The sequence below is a fragment of the Athene cunicularia genome (genome assembly GCF_003259725.1).
Source record: "Athene cunicularia isolate RWA chromosome 12 unlocalized genomic scaffold, athCun1 chr12_part1, whole genome shotgun sequence".
Taxonomy (NCBI): domain Eukaryota; kingdom Metazoa; phylum Chordata; class Aves; order Strigiformes; family Strigidae; genus Athene; species Athene cunicularia.
Window position 1 is genome coordinate 143,741 of NW_020799116.1, and position 22,171 is coordinate 165,911.

At 42.1% G+C, this 22,171-nt stretch overlaps 1 protein-coding gene across 2 annotated transcripts in view; it reads left to right on the plus strand.

Annotated features, from left to right (window-relative positions):
* FGD5 (FYVE, RhoGEF and PH domain containing 5) overlaps positions 1 to 18,410 on the plus strand; it is a 100,872-nt gene extending 82,462 nt beyond the window's left edge. For both annotated transcript variants that reach the window (XM_026857830.1, XM_026857829.1), the window contains exons 14-22: positions 3,984 to 4,067; positions 5,669 to 5,748; positions 9,636 to 9,735; positions 10,213 to 10,350; positions 11,429 to 11,531; positions 12,834 to 12,961; positions 14,432 to 14,560; positions 16,096 to 16,244; positions 16,988 to 18,410. In XM_026857830.1, coding sequence (XP_026713631.1) covers positions 3,984 to 4,067; positions 5,669 to 5,748; positions 9,636 to 9,735; positions 10,213 to 10,350; positions 11,429 to 11,531; positions 12,834 to 12,961; positions 14,432 to 14,560; positions 16,096 to 16,244; positions 16,988 to 17,024 — 948 coding nt within the window. In that variant the 3' untranslated portion in view covers positions 17,025 to 18,410. The remainder of the gene's footprint in view (positions 1 to 3,983; positions 4,068 to 5,668; positions 5,749 to 9,635; positions 9,736 to 10,212; positions 10,351 to 11,428; positions 11,532 to 12,833; positions 12,962 to 14,431; positions 14,561 to 16,095; positions 16,245 to 16,987) is intronic.
* The last annotated feature ends 3,761 nt before the right edge of the window (positions 18,411 to 22,171 follow it).

Consider the following 22,171-nt stretch of genomic DNA (forward strand, 5'->3'; position numbering starts at 1 on the left):
TCTGTTTACAAGGATGTTGGGGCCTCTCTCAGCACAGTATGGGCTGCTGACACTGGCAGGCCCCCTAACTTCCCCCCAACCACAGGGCTTTGCAACTCAGACACTGTCTCTTATCTCACCCTTCCAAGAATTTCTCTACAAAGGCTGCTTGTGTTGCAAGTGGGGTGTGGGAAGCTGCTATCAAACGGGAGACTGTTCAATGCTCTAGCTGGCAGGGCTGTAGTATAGGAGGTTTTGGAGTCAGAGCTTGGAAAATGCAGCCCCAGCACACATTCAGGCATCTCCACTGACACTCGGGGGATGTTTAACACAGACCTGAATAGCACAACACAGGGTCCATAATGAACGACCCTTTAAAACATTCAGAAAAACTAAAAATGTGGCAGCTTTTAGACAGAGCTTGCATTATGTGTGGATGCCAGCAGTTCAGCAGGGCATAAACTTGTTTGGACCAATAAATTTGGACACTGTAGGTTAGAAAACTCACACTGACCTCTGATGTTACTGGGTTCCCATCACAAAAGGGGGGATTATAAAAAGAAGGGGGGAAAAACAGAAGTAGTAACAGAAAAAAAGAAAATTAAAAAGCAAACATATCCCCCTTTCTCTGTGTTATCACCTGTTGTTTCGGGGACTGTCTGTTGCATGAAGCAGTGCAGAATAGGAATATCTGTTCCCATATCAATATCTGAGCAGTTTGGGGATCCCAGTTATTCAAAAGTTTTCTGGCAAACAGGAAGTGGGTCTGGAGACCAAGGACTTCTGGCAACCCCCCTGGGGGTTATGGCTCCATCTCTTCTACCACAGATTCCACCACTGAGGGGCTGCCAGATCAGCTTTTATCACAGCTCAGTCCTCACTGCTTCAGAGAACTGTGCGGTGTGAGGCAGGAGGATGCATGAAACCGCTGGTGCTGGTGCTAGTTCTGTCCCTACCATTCACAGAGCCACCACTCAGCCTCCAAGATGTGGCCTCCAGATGTGGCACGGGAGACAGCACCAAGCACAAACCCTTTCTTTCTTTCTTTCTGCATATGTTTGCCTTGCTTAGCAAGCTTTGAAATAATTGTCCTAACCTCACTGTGTCAAGCTGTGGCTGGTGGGACCTCAGAGTGACAGCCCACCTCTACATATGTGAGGGTAGAAAAACAGAAGGAGGAAAAAAACCTCCAGTAGGCAATTGCAAAGCAAAGTCATCATTAATGTTTAATAAAATCTTGGGATATTAACAGAGCTGTCATGACAATGGTATGCACCAGGGTGTCATCCTTAATCAACAGTAATAAAAAAATGAGCTGCTTTTTAAAGAAATACGTTAATTTTTAAATAAATAAAATAAATAGGGTCTGCTGTTCAAGAAACCCAGTAGCACATTATGCCAGAATCCTGAATATCTCTCTTAGGAGTTCACTTCCTTGGGCTTAGTGCCCATAACTCATTACCTTTTCTTGTGGTTTGAAGCAAGCGCTAAGTACTGGTACTGATGAGTGGCAGAGGAAGCCCTGTTCTCTAATATAATCCTTTGAACATTCAGGAGATAGCAAAATCTCCAGGCAATTATGAGATTCACTACTACTCTCTTATTTTGCAGAGTATTCTCTTAATATTAGCAATAACGTCTGCCTGCCTTTTTACTTTTTTCCACCTGGCTGCTGGAGTCCTTGTTGCTACTAGTAATATCAAGTGAAAATATCTTTCACCTGCTTTTCACTGAAAGGTTTATATTTGCTCAGTTTTTATACTTTAGCTCCGTAGATACTCAGTGTACAGCAGGTTGGGATGAGTCTTCTGGTTATGCATAGCCCTGGCTAAACTGGGAGTCATCATGTGGTCAGCACGGTGCAGGTGTCACGGTGCTGACTGGATTAATGTTAACATGGAGGGTAATGTGTGGAGCAATAAGTAAATCACAGAAAAACTCTGTGACAAAGCTGTTTGTCACCTTGTTCTGAGGAAATTCTATTGCATTTGCAAGAGTAAATAGACTACAGAGAACATGATGCTCCTATTCTGACTTGATAGTATGCTTTTATATCCTCAGTAGAGAAATGTTATATTAAAAGAGCTTTCAACTCCATATGAGTTCAGACTTACCAGAAGGACACAGAAATATACAGCGGAGTGGCCAATGCCGGAGAGCACAGGAGTCTTTTTGTTAAAACGTTAGAATGAAATGTTTCATCATTTTCTACAAAAATATTGGCTGAACCTACTCAGTAAAACTCAATTGAATTTTTAAAAGTAGTAACATTTGTAGTAAAAGTTTTGGGGAAAGTCACTCTGGTATATTTTGCCTCACGTTAATATGAATCAGCATTTTAAAGATGGGCAGCTAATGAACATCAAAGCCTGATCTGCTGTGAATCAGACAGCTACTTAACAAACTGGTGTCCATGAGTTAACTCGTGACCCTAATAAAGGCAACAACAGTTTTGCTGTTAAACCCAAGATGACAAGGATTTAATCCCATGAGTATTAATTTGATATAAATTTTCTTTAACCATTGTTCTTGCTCTGTGAGAAAGCTGAACTATAGCCTTTTAAGAAAACATCCATAAGGTGCCACTTTCCTTTTTTTCAGGCAAGCGAATTAGTGAAAATTTTACACCAGCAGTTTTAGGCGGTCAAGCAGTAGTATCAAGACCCCAACAATTCTAGTCATACAGGATACATTATTTTATTGCCAAATCATTCTTTAGTTTCTTCCCTTCTTCTCTGCATCTCTCTATCACAGTTTTCCTTCCAAACTTTTATTACCATCCAATTGGCTATATTTACATGCCTTTGTCACAGAGGAGTCCAAGTGAAGCTGGTTTCTGTCTACTTTTTAATCTCATGAGAATTTCTGCATTTAAGATGCCTTGTCTCTGCCATCACACAGTATATCTATGCCTTGGTTTTACACTGCCTTGCATGTCTTTGTCCACAGTATCCCAGTACAGCCATTAAGGGGCTGACTGTGTTTATGCTTATCAGTACTGATGTGAGAGACCTCTCAAAAACCAGCAAGAGAACGTGATCCACTCATTCAAGTAAAGCGGAGAACACATACACACAAGCATTACTTTGGCAATGTTAAGGCCCACTGATATTGCTATTCCTTCTACTAGTAAGGGAAGGAGAGGCCAGCAAAGACCTACAAGGTCCAGTTCTGCTTCATTTGTTTGTTGGCACAAGGTGAAAAACTGCAGTAATGTCTATGATTAAGTTAGACAAACAGTAGAGAACATCTGACCCCATCTAGTAGGACGTTGTTTGAAAAACATTCATTCTGCAAGGAGCTGTGAGAACTATGGAAATATCTGGGGTGTTATGGTACAGATTTTTTTCCCTCTCAAAATGAAGAAAACGTTCTCATTTTTGCCCTACTGTGTTCTCTGCTGCAGCTCACAGACTCAGCAAAAGCTGTCAGATGTCTAGGCAGGTATTGCCAGCAGTAAAGTATAGTTACTGCTCTCAAATATCCCCAGAATTCCTTCCTGAATCATTCCTCCAGGCTGTGGCACCTCTGCTCACCTCCCCTTCCTTTTTGCCCAGAAAATGGCAGTCGGGGAAGCCCAGCCCCACGGCTGCCCTCACGGCAGCTTCACTGTCAGGGGGACCCCAGGAGTCAGCTGCAGCATCCTGGGCAGTCGGTTGGTATCGACAGGTAGTAAATGCAGAGCCTGCCTTCCCAGCTTGGATGTGGCACTGCCCGTGAAACAAGCAGCTGCTCCACCCAAGCTGAATAAAAGAAAGAGCTGATTATCTACTTGCTTAGCCACAAGCAAGTCAAAAATGGGACGAAATCAAAGTCCTGCATGCAGACTCCCCAGAGTTTTGTGGAAACCCAAGTCTTTATCTAAGCTGTGTGGCCTGGCCCTGTCTTTAGTAACTGTCCTAGCAGTTCATCAAGTTACTGCTTGTTCTGGGTGTCCCCAGGAGTAATGGGCAGGCCCACAAGCCATATTGCAAATTATTGACTTTGTCTTTCTCTTCATATAGATGAATGATGTTCTGCTGTACACATATCCCCAGAAGGATGGCAAATACCGACTGAAAAACACCTTGGCTGTGTCAGGCATGAAGGTAATGCCTCATCTGTATTATAGGCTGGAATTAAAGTTGTATAGTGGGCTGCTAGTGCTTTGCTGGTTTATGTCTCAAATCCAGCAAGGGGAAAGAGGGAATGGACCTGTTATCAGGGGATTCCCTTGCCTCTTACTGGAGACAGAAGGAAAAATAATATAAAGCAAACAAAAAAGATTATCTATAATGCTGTGACTTAGTGTGACAGCCTTATTCAGGCTGCATAAATAATACAAGCCAAAATCAGATTTACCATCTGATCATGAAACTGGAGACAGAAACGATTTATTATCCCAATTTGTCCATTCTTCTCTCCACGTCTCCAGACAATGCATGGTTGTTCCCTACAACATATTCACCATGGCTGATGTCTGCCTGGTTTTAAATTCCTATCACTCAAATTTTACATAAGCTTTCATTTGCTTGGTCTTCACATGCCCTTTAACTGTTTCATCAAAGCATTAGTGGATTCAAAAAGTGATTAGCCAGCTTTATGGGGAAAAGGTGTATTGGGAACTATTAACATGCAATGCTATAAACACAGTATCTTCTTCAGTAAATTTCTAAATTGCAGATTACAGAAACTGGACACGATTGTCCTGTTCTTACACTCTAAGCATTTCTTGGCACAAGTACCTGTGCAACAGGAGATATTGGGCTGGCGTGGTCTTTGCTTCTTACCTAGCTGTCCATTTCATACCTCCCACCAAGAACCTTCATAACTGTTCTATAGCTAATATGCCAAGTTGTGTTTATGTGAAAGAGAAGTTGAAGTGGCAAGTCAGGAGTCAGGGGATCAAGGAAACATGCAAGATGAGAATTACTCATTATTAATGATATATGGGTGGGTTGAGGCGTTACAAAAAGGTGGGAGGCTGAGACCTAGAGACCTGATAGTCCACAACTAACTGTGAGTTCCCAGCTGGGGCAGGAATTGCCAAAACACTCTAGGATAAAGTGAAAAGGAATTGCAGAGCAGATACTTGTTGGGGTACATCTGAAACACTGAGTCACAGGCCTAATAGATGCTTGGTGATAACAACATAGCTGTACCATGAAGCCATGTTTCTCCTAAGTGGCTGTTGCTATTAGTAGGAAACTACATGACAGGGAAGAGGTTTTAGCTGAGCTGTAGCTTTTACGTGTTGGGGTTTTGGTTTTTTTCTCTCAAAAAGCCTTGCTGCAGAGAGGCGTTCACTGAAGTGTTTAACTGTGTAATATCTGCATGTCAGGAATAAAGTTTTTCCTATTCAATCCAAGAACAGCCAAAACTTTTTCCCAAAATGCTCTTGACACCTGTCAGACTAGACATCTCCTAATCTTGTCAGATTGAAACTGAGTCCTGTTTGATACTTTATCCTTACCTTTACAGTTGGATTAAATTATTTTTTTCCTTTAGCACCACCACCACATTGAAAGAGAGTATTTCTCATTACACCAGCAATAGTAAAGACAGAAAATCCTACCTGTGCATGTTTACACTGAGATATGAAACAGATGGCTGGGATATCACAGACCCATATGCACTGATATTTGTATGGCATACTGGTTATAGACATTTTAACTCATGTCCACTTTGTGTTCATGGCATTTTTTTCTAGGTCAGCCGCCCAGTGACAGAAAAAGCCCAAAATGTCCTGAAGATTGAATATGATGAATACTGCCTGACCCTGTCAGCAAGGTACTGTCCCCAAACAGCCATGGCAAAGGCTGTTACATTCTAGAACTGTATCTCTAGATTAGTCTAATCGATACCCAAGACTTAATTGGTGTCTCATTCTTTTTTAACTCAATTTCAGTCTGTGCTACTGTGACAGACAATGGCTGAGTGCTTGAGCACACAATGAAGATATTCATTATAAATGCAAAGCTCATAAACTGTAGCTAATTCAACTCATACACCCAGTAAAGTTGGCTCTTGGTAACATCTTAAAGAGAAAACAAAGAGAAGAAAGTCTGTTACTAGGAAGCCCCAGTCCTTTCTGTTATCCTTCACACTTTTTCCCTGTGACACTAAGAGTATGTTCTACCTCCCTTTTTTAATTTCACTTGTCATGTCATACCACTTGCATTGCAAAACTGCTGGAGAAAATAGTAATTAGGTAGTACCATGCAATAAACATAAAAGCATTTAATAATGCTTAAATGACAAAGACAAAATTAAACCTTACTGGCAACCTCATGTGTCTGTCTAATAAAAGGTATTTCACTAATGAGTTCGTGTAGTGCTAGTACTGATTGCAACTGGGGAGTGAGGATCTCTGTCCTGGGATCACAGGCTAATGCCAGAAAGAGATCAGTTTCTGATCAGAAGATAGCAATGTACTGTATTTTTTTCCATGCTTCTAGCCAAAAATTATCCTGCAAATTTACCTAGAGCTACAGCAGAAAGGTGGCTGGCTTGATTCTTAGGTGTAGTTTAATACAAAAGACATAGTGATATTAAAGTCTTCCAAATGACAGGGTCTTCAATGCTTTTACCCAGACTCCATCTACACCGTGGCTGGAAACACAGCAGACTCCCCCAAATTACACAGTGCAGTAGAACGACAGAGAGCGTGACTTCTTATTCAGAACCAGAATTGAGAGCTCCCATCCCTCCCAGAGCATTTGCCATCTGTGGGCACAAACCTGTCAAAGCCTTTCTGTCTATTTCCTTTTATAACCAGCAAATGAGAAAATATCTGAGATTTTCTTAGAGCTGCACGCTCGCACAACCCTCCAAATACATACACAGCACTTCTGATTTACCTACTGCCAGTTACAAAAGCAGGATGTGCACAGTCCTTCTGTACTGGAGAGGGGAAATAACTGCTGCATGTCCCCTTGATTCAGGGCAGCTGAAGCTGGCACCCCTAATGAGAAGCCTAGGACATTCTGCTTGCATTGCTATGTTGTTTCTTTGCCTTTTGCACTCATACCAAGTCTGTGCTTAGTTACCCTAAACAAAGCACTGAGGCCAGTGCGAGCTGCTGCTTTGGTAGCAGATAGAATGAGGGCCTGAGACTAAGGCTGCCCTTCTATAACAGCCAGATGGAGACTGGTTCTTACCAGAGCACTGGGGTAGAACCCCTTTCCCTTCCTTACACTGCTCTTTCTGGGACCAATCTGCCATAAATCACCCAAGAACATTTTTTCCACTTCCTTTCTGTACTGGCTGGCAGAGCTGATGAGACCCTGATTGGACACATGCTCTCCTGACCCCCTGTACAACATCCTTGGTTTGCTACACTCAACCAGAAGGACCAAAGACAGAAAGTACCAGAAGCTTCACACATCTTTAGAGACCATATCTTGCTGCTCACACCAAGGTGCTGCAAGTCTGCACTGAAGGCCAGCTGTTAACAACCGCAGCCCAAACCCCAATGCCTTTACACTTGTAGGAGACAAAGTGAATGCACTGAGGCAATACAGCATGAGTGCCAGGGTCTAAAGGAACGAGGATGACCCGAGCTCAGAAGTCAGCGTGGCTGTATGAGCAGGTGAAGACTTTACATCTGCTGAAAATGGCTCCCTCAATCGAAGAGCTATGTTCTTGGCTTACATGTTCTTGGCTTACCAAGACCATGTCTTGGTAACAGACCCGAGCACAGAGCCTTTATGGAGAAGGCTCACACTGCTCTCGTACCTTTGCATTTCACAAGTGTCCTTCTTGGACACAGGGGTAGCCATATAGTGCCCACAGACAATACCAGAGCACTGGGGGAATGCAGTGTTATGCTCCTAAAAGGCTAATTCAGAGTGACAGCGATAGCAGAGAGACAAAATCTCATCCCATCCCATTTCAGTTCCTGTGTTCCATGGATGTCCCCTGCTGTCCTGGAGACTGCAGTGACAATTTCAACCTCTTTCTATTTGCTTAAGGAAGAATATATGACCCAAGCTGGATAAGTGATAGCTCAGCACAAAAGGTACAGCCCCAAAATCACAAAAGGACCAAATGTGGCAATGGTGAATCAAGGTCTGAGCTTCTCTGAACCTCAGACGTTTAGCAAAGATTCCTCTGAGCCTTCATGCAACCAATGAAATAGCTAATTAAGAATGGGCCAGCGCCAATTGATATCATTTATCTTACTCATCAGCAGACAGGTGTGATTCCCACATTTAGACACTAATAACCTGTGATTACTGCCTAGAGATGTTTAATGGACTGGAGAAGAGGTTAAAGGGGCCAGCTAGATATCAGGCTTTTAATAGTAGATTGTCCTACTTAACTGTCTTTCCCAAAGTAGCTATAATTTCCAACACAATACAGGCCATGATTTTCTCTGGTTTTTTTTAAATTATACCTTAACTTTTAAGTGAAGAGAAATTCCAGGAAAAAATTAGCTAGAGAAAGGCTGAAGCCAGGACTTCTTTTATTGCCTTGCAGGCTGTGAACATTATTTGTCCGGAAGATACAGACATCTTCAGATTTCTTAGAAAGTGTAATTTGATGGGACTTTTGGTAGTAGAGAGGACTGACTAGTAGTGTGACTTGCCAGAGATGATCTCCTGTAACATAGCCCTTTGGTTTGAAGAAGTTAGCCTATATGCCGCAGATACACTGGCTGAGTTTCTGCTCCAGGCTTGTTGAATTTTGCAGAGGCTGGTGTTTTTCAGACAAGCACTTATGCCCACAGTGCAGAGAGATGCTAAGTCAGAAATCACTGATAAAATCTGGCATCTCCTCTCTTTTTGTTTGGCTTTTGTTTTGGGTTTGGTTTTTTTTTTTTTGGTTTTGTTTTTTTGGTTTGGTTTGGTTTTTTTTAAGACCACAAAAGACAAATTGTTCCCAGACATCTTGTTTGGTGGCTTTCATGAGGACAGCGTGAGGAACTCGCAGCTGAACAGCAGCTGGCAGTGATGCCGCTGCTGATTTTTACAACAAAGTCTAGTGGGTAGCTTTAATGTGAGCGGCTGGTATGACTCGGAGAGGAGACCCCACCGACCCGCGCTCCCTGCTGGGACCGCTCGAGCCGTGCAGTCTCAGGAGGACGGGCGCAGTTTGAAGTCGCAGCAGGACAGCCAGCTAACGCAGGCAGAACAGTTCATTGCTGCAGTGGAGCGAATGCATCTGGGAAGTAACAGGCACCGAGAGCCCTGCTGCTTTTCTGGGATAGCGGGACTGGCGGGGAAGCACAAAGCGCTTTCTCTTCTGCCTTGTGCAAAGGGGGCATCTAGGGGCCAGTCGGGAGAAGTGCCGGCCTCCATGCACAGCTGCAGCTAGAGGGAACGCAGAGCTTCCTTCCCAAATTGCTGTCCTGGCCTCTTGCCAGGAGACTGGAACTCGGCTGATGGAGCTGGAAGGACATTAAAGTATTCACATCTCTACCGCAGGTGACAGACTCCCGCATTGCCCAACAGGCAGGTCATCTAAGCGTTCCACTGTCGAGATGAGCATAAACACACCTACTTTGAGCAACCCATGCCAATGCTACTGCACTAGGGTGGGTGCATGAAAGCTAGGGCAGACAGGACAGAGAGACTTTTTATATAGTCCTACCTGATCTAGGACCGAGCAGTGTATAGCAGAGTCAGTCCCTGCTGTACGTCGTATTGATTGCTCTGATGTGTTTCATCCCACAGCTCTTGCTCGGAAAGGGATGACTGGTACAGCTGCATCAGCAGGCACATCCCAGACGACTACAAAGCTCACAACACTTCCACCTTCCACAGCAGCGTGGAGGTAAAAGGAGGCCAAGTCTTTCAATATTTGAAAGGGGAAAGGGGAAGGGAAAGAGAGAGAGGAAAGGAGGAGCTCCTAGTGGTGAGATTCCTTCTATTTTCATTTAAACAAGTATGCCAGAGTTCAACAAGGAAGCTCATCACAGCTCAAGGGCCACCTCTGAAATGTTAATCACATTCTGTACTCTGTAGTCTTTGCTTAAATGGGAGTTTTTCAGAAGGAAATTCTGTCCTGTAGGGTAAATATTTTGGATTTTTACCTGCTGTGACTCTGCCTTTCACAGCACCATGTACTGATTGGCCACCATCTTTCAGTGCCAAAGCAGCTGTATCTTACAAGGTGCATTAGAAATTAGAAAATTTGGGGATCTTAACAGGTGAAGGGAGACGGCAATGAGAGAATTGTATGTGATGGAACAGGGCTGAGTGGACTTTGGAAGCAAGGATGATGCTTCATTTGTTCTTGTTTGATTTTAAGCTAAGGGAAAGGCTTGGAATACCCTTGGGTGAGAGGCCTCCTACCTTGGTACCTGTGTCCCATGTCATGATGTGCATGAACTGTGGCTGTGACTTTACCCTCACTTTGAGGCGACATCATTGCCATGCCTGCGGGAAGGTAAGAGCTGTACAAGCTTCTCAAGGAGGCTTTATTCACACATCTAGGACACTGGCTGCCACTGCTGCTGCAAATTCTGCAAACTTGTAGCAACATCAGGACCAGAGTTTGACTTCTCACAGAACCTGATAGTGCTTTGCTAAATTAGGTAATAACGTTTCTAATGACTCCAAAAGGAACAACACTAACCTTCCCTTGAGGGTCAAATTAATTCCCGAGGGATAGCAGCTGAAGGCTACAGGGTAATTGTTCCCAGTCCAGCCATGATATCTGATGTACAGCTAGCTCTAGAGGCAATGAAGCAATACACTAAAACTACAGGCTCTGTTCTGGACCAAAGCAGTAGCACATCTAGTACATGTCGCTAATAACAGCTGTAAAATTATCTTCCAAGAAAAGTGAAGAAATTCAGCAGTAGAGTGTGGTTTGCTCCATGATCAAAGGTAAAGTTTCTTCTGTGGTCCACTGAAGAGCTGTTACCTTTTGCCCTAAAGCCAAGAGGTTGTAAAAGCTTTCTTAGTTTTGTTCCTTTATCACTGACTCTAGATATCTGTTTATCCACATAAACCTGTAGTCCTGTTTTAAACCATGGCTGTCTTTCAGTGATTTTTTTTTTTAATCAAACTACTAGTAATTTTTTGCTAGTATGAAAAAACATTTTTCTTTTTTCTAATTGCACAGATAAAATCAGCCTGTACCTACACAGGGATAGCCAAGCTTGCCTAAGAAAACAGTGTTACTAACAAAGCTATGAAAACAGAAGTGAACTTATTGAAGTGGACTTTCTGTGATCCACTAGTAGGGAATATGTGAGTTCCTGGGGAGGTGGGCGCAGCAATGATGCGCAACCAAATAGAGTGATCAGTTCTGCCTGACTTACAACTCTGTACACCTACACCAACCACATTCCAGCCAGCAGACTTACCCTGACTGCCACAGTTTTAGGAGAGAGTCATATCTGGTCCACTATCCATCTTCCTCTCCCAACCAGCTCATTTGTATGAGCATACATATAAATTCTATCTGCATACGTAGAAATTTAAATTATGTTGATGTGCATTTCTCCCTGATGGAACAGATTGTATGTCGAAACTGTTCAAGAAACAAGTACCCTATGAAGTACCTCAAAGATCAAGCAGCAAAAGTCTGTGACAGCTGCTACATGGAACTTAAGAAAAGAGGTAAGATTCCTTCATTCTTGGCAAAACTGACAAACCCATTTCTTACCTGTATAATGGGGAGGCTTTAGGATCTGTCTACGGTGTTGTTTTTGTTAAACAGAACTACTCTTGAAAGCATGAGGCATGTGTATTGAGGTCCCACCCAGGCTGTATGGCAGCTAAACCTGTTAAAGCAAGCCAGGTTTTCTGGGGGTTCCCTTGGCCTTTTGATAAACCAAAATAATGATTGAAAACTATGTCCTATGAGAAGCCAGGGTTTGTCTAGTTTGGAGAAAAGGGGACTGATGGGCAGCCTCATTGCTCTGCAGCTTCCTGAGGAGGGGACATGGAGAGGGAGGTGCTGAGTTCTTCTCCCTGGGATCCAGGGACAGAACACATGGGAATGGTTCAAAGCTTCGTCAGGGAGGTTCTGACTTGACATGAGGAAACTTTTCTTTACCCAGAGGGTGGCCAAACACTGGAACAGGCTTTCTCAAGAGGTGGTTGATCCCCTAAACCTGTCAGTGTTTAAGAGGCATTTAGACAATGAAAAGAGAATGAAAAGGAAATAATCATTTAGAGAATGAAAAGGAAATAATGTTCTTGCACAACTATTCATGTAGACAGTCTCTAAAAGAAGGTACATTACATTGTCAAGGTTAAAAAGGTGGGACAGATGAAATTTAGGTTTTCCATCCTAATTAAAGAAATTCACACCAGCCAAGCAAACACGTGAACAGATGTTGTCACAACAGCCAAAAAGCATGGCCAAGCCACTGTGTGTCCAACAAGTGGTAACTCAGATTTGTACTCTAACAATTCTGTGCTTTACTAAGAGCTTCCAGTTGTGTATTGCCAGAAGTGAGATCATGAAGATATGAACTCAGACAAGTGGGGTTAATGGAGATTGACAGAGACAGAATAACTCTCCATGCAGAACTCAGAGAACAGTTCATACAAAAAGAATGTCCCATTAGTGACTCTATCCTGCAAAGATGTTGCAGAACGTGGGGGTGGGGGGATAGATGGAAAAGCCATTTGCCTAATGCTGATTTTAAATTAAGAGGAAAACAAGCTGTGTTTTGTGCTTTGTAAGCTTTCTTGCAGGTGGCTTTTAAGTAGCTGTAGGTTATTACCATTAACCTAGGCTGCTATGAAATCCATACATCTAATCATACTTAAAGGGGTGATTTGAAAGAAAAGCTAAAATAAAAAACAGCTATGGGGGAGGCATTCCATTTGCCTTATGTATTGTGTGTCTCTTACCCCTAATCTGATTCATTCATTTCCCCCTTCCTTCTCTGAATTTTCTTAATCTTGCAGAACGGCCACTAAGTGTGAGCTTCCCTCCAGCTTCATCCAGGTCTTCAAGCAGTGCCTTCTCTGTCTTCCACAATATTCATTATTCATCTTTTAAGAAACAGAAGAAGATCCCTTCAGCTCTTATGGAGGTAGGACCAAGCTGCCTGAGAAAGGCAAGGAACTGTAGAGAACTACATGCTTATACTTCAGCAGCTATGGTTATAATTTATTCTGTGTGGAGTGGGCTCAGCCCATGCCTTGGTCTACTGTCATTACGCAATTATTTTTTTCTGTTCTTCACAATTTTAAAAATACAAAATAATCTGAATTCTGAAGACACCACAGAATCCTCTTGAGGCCACTGAAAAAGGACAGTTAGAGCAGTGTAATTTGCTCATCAGCCTGTGCAGTCTTTAGAACACTAATACAACTTCAAGGTACTAGGTAGTACAACAAAACAGATCACAGACAATTACAAGAGTCAACAGAGCATGATATGCTGTTGACCAGCTACCTTTTATGACAAGACTCTTACTTCTGACATCTTTCTTTGATTTCAAGAGAAATGAAATACCACTTACTTAAGGAATAGACTCTAGTCCCTGGCAATCAGGAGCATACATGTTTAATCAGGCACAGATAGGGTGCAGACATCTTCCTGAAGTCACCGTACAGTCAAGGCAGTGGAATTTCTTGAGGTTTGTTTGTGCCGAGGTGAAACTGAGCCAAACACGCAAACACGTAATACAAACACACAAACTGAATACTGAAAGAACTGGCAGGCAAAATTTCAGCCCCATTAGGAAAAAAGCATTGCATTTGTACCCACAAAGAGGCAGCACTTAATTATTAGTATGAGCTGTCTCACAATAGCATTGCTCCATAACTTTTTCTAACTTGCTTTACCCTGGTCCTAGAACGTTTCTGTTCTGCTGCAAAACACTGCTATATTACTGCTCAGTCTTCTGTCAGTGCTACAAAAACCTGGTTTTGAATATCTGCCCTCTGCTTCTAAATCCTATACAATTGCAGCTTACTATTGTAGCTAATAACATACACTGTATTGTGTGCGTATAGTTTCGTCTAATCAAAGTCTGGATCTTTAAGAACATTAAGCACTTCAATATCAAAATACTTCTGAGAGGGGTGACTTCCCAGAAATATTATTTCACAAATGAAACCAAGTCGTAGTCAAGTGATTAACATAAATTGATACGAAACTATTGCAAAGTCCTAAATATAATTGCATCTTAGAAGTGTTCAGCCACAAGACTGTAATTCCCTCTTGGAAGCAGGTACTTTTAATACACCAAAACAGACCTGAAAAAAGGGGTAAGTTTGGCTTCTCAGAACACAACTGTAAACTTGCTGACCTCGATAATAACTCAACTGCATATTTTCCATCAGAGTTACCAAGAACTAAGTTTAACCACAGATCTTCCCAACAGTTGAAAAAAACATAATACCATGCTCATGTTTTTCTTGTCTCGGTGTTTTTTATGGTCTACTTATGGTTTCACAGACATAGACCTGGTTGTCTGGTGTGATGCAAACATGCCTAATCAGGAGGGGAAAAGGCTTTGGTGTTACAAATCCTGATTTCTCCTACCCTGCTCCAGGTGGCAGCCTCAGAAGAGGGAGCTACCATCAGTGGTTACCTCAGCAGATGTAAGAGAGGCAAAAGACACTGGAAGAAGCGCTGGTTTGTTATCAAAGGCAAAGTCCTCTACACCTACATAGCAAACGAGGTACTGTGCAACCTTACATGAAATAGTTTCCTGAGTTCCCTTCTTTACTCCCTGCAGGCAGCACAAGTAAACGTGAAGGGTATAAATGGCAGTTCTCACACCTACCTGCCTTCATTGGCCTGGTCCTCACAGACCGTGTCCCTGGGGAGCCGCCCTCAGATAGATGGTGCTATGATACATCTCTGGTGGAGAGGACAATCTGTAGTTTTGCAAGTATGAACAGGACATATTTGTCCTAGTAGTACCAACAAGGAAAGACAGGAGGCAGTCTGCAGAGGTGAGAATAATGCCTTGTGTGTTGGCCTCTAAGCTCCTCCTTGCAGCCAAGGAGGCTGGATATCAACTAGGTAATTTTTATGTATTTTGTCTCTTCCCAGTCCCTTTTTGTATTTTAATTTCTTCTCCTTTGTGAATAGCTGCAATACGATTACTTGAAGTAAGTGTGATATAAAGTCTGATTATAACTGAGAGATTTTGTAAGCAGAAGCATAAAAATTCATTTTGCTGAACAAAGGACACTATGCAAGAACTGTTGTAATAACAATATTTGGTACTTTAAGCCTTCAGAACACTTTGCAAACATCAATTATTTAAACTCTCATCACCACTGTGATGGTTGCATGAAGCAACATTATCCCCTCTAAACAGATGAGGAGATAAAGGCACAAAAGAGTCAATGATTTGGCCAGCAATTCATATCATTAGCATCAAATTCTGTATCCAATACATTTACCTTACCTCTGCTAACTTTAAAAGTGACCATTTCTGGTTCAACAATAGGGAAAAAGTAATGAATGGATAATTACACTTTGCATTCCCAGCTTGTAATTTAGCTTCTAAAAGCAGAGGCAAAGGCAACATACACATATAGAAAACATTACCTACATACAGTGACCAAAAATGCAGCTATCGACAGCGGCTAAACTGCAGTTTGATTAAGGCTTACTGTTTTCTTTAACTTGTACAAAGCAGTGTCTGGCAAGCAAAATTCATGGAGGTTTCTTGGGAGTAAATTAACAGTTAATTGAATTATCAGCTCAGAAATCTCAAAGCAGCATTTTGGAAAGCAAGGGTGCTTTTTGCCACAGTGCAGATTTCTTAAAAAATTGCTAGTGCTATGAAAGGACATGAAAAGGTACCAAAAAGGTACCTACTTGCACTCAGCAAATAAAAATGGTTGAAAGGAACGTAACCGGGAGCGGGTCTCAGGCTCTCAGAACTGCTGCTGTACTGGCCCATCCTCTCAGTAGCCTCTCGGTTGCCTCCTGGACCATTATGTCGAAGATTGCCATTGAAGCAACGTCTGCGTGGTTGAGCGTGCAGAACTCGACTTTCCGAGCCAAGACTAGACAAACACGGGCAGTGCGCAGGCACCGCTCCTGTTTAGGCAAGAGCCAGCAGTCCAAGGGAATATTCACACTGCGCTTTTGCAGCCCTGTCAGAGGCATTGCATCGTTGTTTGGTTTTCAGAAAGACCCCTCAAAATGTTACAAGCCTTCTTTCTAAATTTTGGTTCACTTCTTTTTTGCTTTCAGGACAAAGTTGCCACAGAAAGTTTGCCTTTGTTGGGTTTCACCATTGCCCCAGAAAAGGAAGAAGGAAGCATGGACACAGTTTTCCATCTCTACCACAAGCAGACTCTCTTTTACAGCTTCCGAGCAGAGGATAACAATTCAGCACAGAGGTACGGGGGCAGAATTCCACACTAGCCAGCGTGCAAGTCCAAAAGCTTGTGTAGGGCTTTTCCCTCTCCTTCACTTCAGAAGGCCTTCATAACAGAGAAAACAACCAGCTTGCAGCATGTTGATTAATCCCAATTGCACGTGACTGGCCTGGGTGCCATAACTACCTACCTGGTGCTTTTCAGCTCCTTTAGGAAGGAGAATTTGCTCCCTTGTATAGGTAAAGAGGGCTGAGTCTCAAGGGTCATGCCTACAAGTCTGTCAAATGTGAACACTGTACAGAAGCTTCTCTGATTTCTGTATTTATCCATCTCTTAGTTTCCTCATCAACAAATAACTTTAATTTCCCATTCTAATGCTACTGCTTCCACATAATAAAATAGTCATTAATTAGTAATAAAAATGCCAGCACCTCAAGACACACAGGGAAGGAAATGAGCATTTAAGGGAGGTTGTTGCTTTTAAACATACTTCAGTGGTTTCATCTCTCATATTCTAAGCACTTGTACTACCTTTGAAATTTTACAACACATTACTGGTAAAGGTTGTAATAGAACACAGGAGCCCTAGTGCCCAGTTACCTGCCTTAATCACAAAACTATAGTTCCTCATTAGAGCTGGGATGGGAAATACAATCCTCTTCAGGCTTTACGTTCTTGAAATATTTTTTTTTAAAAAAACTACATATTTTCTTAAAAGGCATATAATGTTATATGTACCACTTCTTCTTTCCTGTTCTTTTTAGGTGGATTGAAGCCATGGAAGAAGCATCCATATTATAGCAGCTATCACTCAATGGACTTGGAATGAATTCTCAGATTTCTGTACATTTCCAGCCACCCTCTTCTGTCTTACAAGACTGAGCAGTGTATTTCAGGCAAACTGGCTACATACACTGGATATGAACTGTCTGCAGATTGCTCTTTTTGCTTCCTTCTTCTTACATCCACATTTTTGCAAATGAAACTTTAAAACAGAGAATATTTATGGTGATCTTTATGTCTGTGCAAGTTCAACCTGTACTATAAGCTTCTCCTCTGATCCCACAGCAAACAAAGTCTAACATCAAGAGAAGAAAATACATGGGAATACTGACTACAGTAAGCTCAGTTTTACTTAGTGTAGAGCACCATCATGTTTCATTGGGTTGGTTTTGATGTCTACCATGAAATGAGAAACAATGTAGTAAACAACAAATGCTCATTTAAAGCACTTTATTATTTTTGTTGAACTACAGCTTCATTTTTTCATGTTTCTAAGGAGTTCTGTGGCCTCATTTATTACTCGTCCATTAACAAGTGCCAGCATGAAATTATGCCCCGTATATGCCAAATTGCTTCCACAGAAAACGAACAAACACCACATTCAATTTACCTGGTCTACCAATGCCTCATTGGCTATGATCCAGGTTAATTATTGACTATCAATTTATAAATCTACACAGATCACTGTATAATGTGTTGAAGGGTTTAATTTCATACCACTGCAGTACTTTGAAATGCACTCCAGTAGCTCTACAAACACAGACAATGAATTACATCACTTCTCCCTAACTACTGCAGACTCAAACCCAAAGGTTATTTTTAATTTATTATAAACCTACAGACAGTTTTTATTTAACACTAGTCTACCTAGTAGTGTTAAGATTTTTATCATCTATTTAAATAGTCTATCATTATTTTCAAAGCTCCTGTTGTTTCTGCTGTTCTTGTTATGAAAGATGCCATCACAAGTTTAACCCATAGAACCAGCACACCATTTGAAACACGCCGGTGGGCTGCAATGCACTTGTCTGAACCTGCTCTGCGGGAGCGCTCCCAACTCCCGCGGCTCTCTGCATCCTGCGTCAGACTGCTGTTGTGCACTACATCTCCAGGGCTGGATTCTCAGCAGCCATGTGTCCGCAGGACTGCAAAGATGCTGTGCTGCTTTACACCAGCTGAGGATACAGATCTCTGGAGTCTGGGGGTTTGGTTTTTTGTTCCTTTGGGGGGATTTTGTGGGGGGTTTGGGGGTGTGGTTTTTAGTGTTTTGTTGGTTTTTTATAAAGAAGGTTGAGAAGTGGTGTTCTAATCATTGCAATAATGGTTTTGTGTCTTATATTTGTCATAATATTTGACTGAGGAATAGAATGGCATTTATGATTAAAATATATCTTTGTATAAAAATACCATGTTCAAGAATTTACTTACATTAAAATATATTGGGGTGGAATTTTTATTACTTTCATTTTTTTCCCCTTTATTCAAGAAGCTTACCGAGTACCTGAATTTTTCACCTTAATGAACTATTTAGAATTGTCCATATTTTTAAAGGTCTCTATCCAAATGATAAAGGTAGTTCAATTTATCACCTGGAAAAACAAGCTTAAAAAAACAAATACACACCTACCACTAAATAAAAATATAGTTGTTTTGGGGTTTTTTGATACATGTGATGATAGTTTCATAAAGCATAGATTATCATATGCAAACAGAAACCAAGTGTGGGAAAAGTAGAACTTTTGTATTCTTTAGTTAATGGTTGAACACCGATGTTAATTCTTTGTTTCATGTTAGAACCATGGCCTTGCAACCAATACACTGTAAATGTTTATTCCCCCTTAAAAACATTTTGCACTGATGAAGAGAATGTTGAATAGAGTAAAAGTTCTAATCATGGTCCCAAACAAAACAAAACTGCACTACAGACCAACAGTATTAAGATTTAAGTGCTTTTAGTGACTCTTGTGTGAAGTTTTCAGTTATAAGCAAGAAATACATTAAAATATTTTGTTGTAAAAAATAAGATAGTGCTGTTAAACATTGTTTTAAGTAATGTGAAAAAATAAACGAGCAAAACATAACTGCAGTTTTACAGGTTTCTCCTTTACATTATTTTTACCTTCTTTAATTCCAGCTTTGAAGTTCCAGTTACTGTTAACAGACATTTACCTATTAACCAGTTCTCTAACAAACTAAGAAAAAGCATCAGATCAGAAGATGGTAGTGGAAGCCTTCTGGTAGAAACAGGATTTAGACTTAATTGCCATGATGAAGAGGTTCAGTCCACACTGCATTCCCCTGTAAAGCCCTCCTACCAGTCAACTCTACTTCAGGCACAGATACAAACGGTCTCAATACAGCACAAAGAAAGCAAAAAAAACAAACCCCAAAAACTGTCCTCAATTACAGTCCAACTGTAAATCTAATCTGAGCAAAGCTAAGCACCAAAGACAGAAATCATTTTCATTCCAGAGTTAATCCAGTAATTACCTTTTAGAAAATTTTAACATCTTAGAATAGAGGTATACAGATCCTGAGTGTACTATATGCCATTTACTCACAAACAGCTTTTCTTCCTAACTTGTAGCTAGTATTACTCCTTCAAAACAAAGATTTTTGTTCCACACCTTCACAAGCAGTGATCTGGGTACGGCCGGAGTAGGCTCTATTGAGTCACAATGTACCAGCTACTCAGTCAATAGCACAGATGCAAACTGATCTCATTTGTTGTTTCAGTGTTTTTCTGCCTATTTCACTACTTATTGAAAAGCATTTGACATTAGCCATTATCTGCAGCTAATATTTAGATCTTACTGTATATGCCTAGTTAAAAATCTGGGGGGTTTAAACAGTTATTATTTTTCCAACTTAAACTACAAGCTATTCCGAGTTGGAAAATACTCCTGTGTAACGAGACCCCCTGCCACTTAACAGGAGCACTGCTGGTCTAGCCCTGGTGCTCCCACCTTTCCCGAGCTGATCCTGTGTCACTTTGATGATTGACAGAAAACTCACTATGAATACCAACACGCTATGAACACCAGCCAGGCTTCTCCTGCTTGCATGCTACCTTGGTACAAAAGCAATAGAGCCTACTCCGGCCGTACCCAGATCACTGCTTGTGAAGGTAAAAGTGCCACCACTCAGCAGGGGGAAGGGGGTTATTGCCTTGTCACTTGTGACCCTCCCACGTGCTACGCTGAAAACACAGACCTGACTTCACCGGCTTCTTGGGAACGTAACACACACCTCCGCGTATTAAAGACAACGAGGTCCTTCAGTCTGGGTAACAGTGAGACAGCACTTTTGAACAACTTCTGACAAGAAAGGATCTAGACTCCAGGGCAGATTTACCTGGGTCTCTTTGAGAGGAATTGTACTTTTTTTTTTTTTTTTAAATTGATCTTTCCTAAAAACTGTTTCACAGGTATTCTGAATGTCCTCCTTTTCCACAGAGCAAACACCAGGAATCCTTTAAAGTGTCCATAAACCAGTACTGTCCTTCTTTACCACTCTTTTATTATATATTACTACTGACAAGGTTTTTACATTCTTTTGATTATTTTAAAAGCTTTTTTTCCCCCGGAGAAGTGTTGCAGCTTGTTTCTAATCTATATGCTTTGGAAAGGCGTGAAATATATTTTACATAAACATGCTCTGATTTTTTCCATCTTTTTACTTATAGTACAATATTTTTGTCCTTTCCTCAGTCCTCTAGGCTAAAAGAAACTGAAGGACAGTTTAAACTGCCTAGTAGCTGCCTATATTTTCATTTCACATCCTATATGCCACATTATTAACAGCAGCACTTGCATCAGACAAATAAGATCTTAGAGAGCAACACAGGAACTGGAATTACATTTTATCTACACTGACAGTCCTTAGAGAGCAGTCAGGTCCTGCAGTAATAACTGAATGTGTCATTTGAGAGGTCAGGTGACTTTTGTGGCAGGGTTAGAGTTTTGCATCTTGCTTTTCACAGTCTTGAGAAAAGCAAGTTGCAGGATGTTCTTAAAACTGCTTTCTACAAATATTAAGGAACTAAAAAAATCGATTTCCCCTATATGAAATGTATTAAATAAAAACTCTTTCTATCTTATTCTCTGCAAGATTTCACTTACAAGTACAACCACTACATGATAAGCACTCCTGATTTCTTGGACCGACAAGTTTTGTCTCCTACAATCAGAAATAGGGGGGCTTTCCCTCCTCCTCTCGGGGCGGCCCTGCAGCGAACCCCTCCCGAGGCAGGGACCCCGAGATAACCGGCCCGGCTCCCAGCAGGGCCCCGGGGGGAGCGGGCGGAGAGGAGGGGGGGCGGCCGGGCTCCCCGCACCCCGCTCGGAGGGGAGGAAGGGGGAGGCAAGGGCTCAACTGGAGCCCGGCAGAAAGGGGCACCCGGGCGAGCTGTTGGTTTAATTTTTGGCTTTCTCGCCACCAAACCTATCTTAACGGGCAGTAAGCTCCCCAAGTCGGGCCAGTTTCGCCCGTGACGGTAACTGGCAAGTAAACGCTCTGTCTTTATCTTGACCTATGAGCTGTTTCATCCCATTCTCCCCCCTGTCCCGTTGAGGAGAGGGAAGTGAGAGGCAGGGTGTTTTGCCAGTTATCAGGCCTATAAAGGACACAGCCAGCACAGCGATGGATCAATAACCAAATAGTGTTGGACACAAAAGGGTCAGTACACAGGTGAGCACTGGGGGTACAAACAAGTCAGATTATACATAACCAACCTTAATCCCACTGACCCCAACAACGACACCGCACAACCAGCAATGGGTGGAATAAACGGTGAAATGCAGCTTCCCATAGAAGGGACAGGAGACAACGGAGTCAACAAGCCAAACACATATGACCATCGAAATCAAATTAAAAAATCTCTACACAGCCCATGTTCACAAAAGCCATATCTGACCGGAGCCCAGTCCCAGGGAGGCAGGAGGTCCTTCCCCAACAGGGAACTCTGCAGAATGCATCCACCTCACAGACAGACACTGCCCCACCTGCAAGGGGTCCCAGCTTTTATCCCTAGGTGGGACACCTGAGCCTTATTTACTCAATGTGAAACACCTGGGGCACATTTACCTAATGGCTCTCCCTGCCAGGCCGGCCCCACCCTGGAGGGAAGCTTAAAGGGAAACTCACCCCCCCCCCCCCCCTTTGGG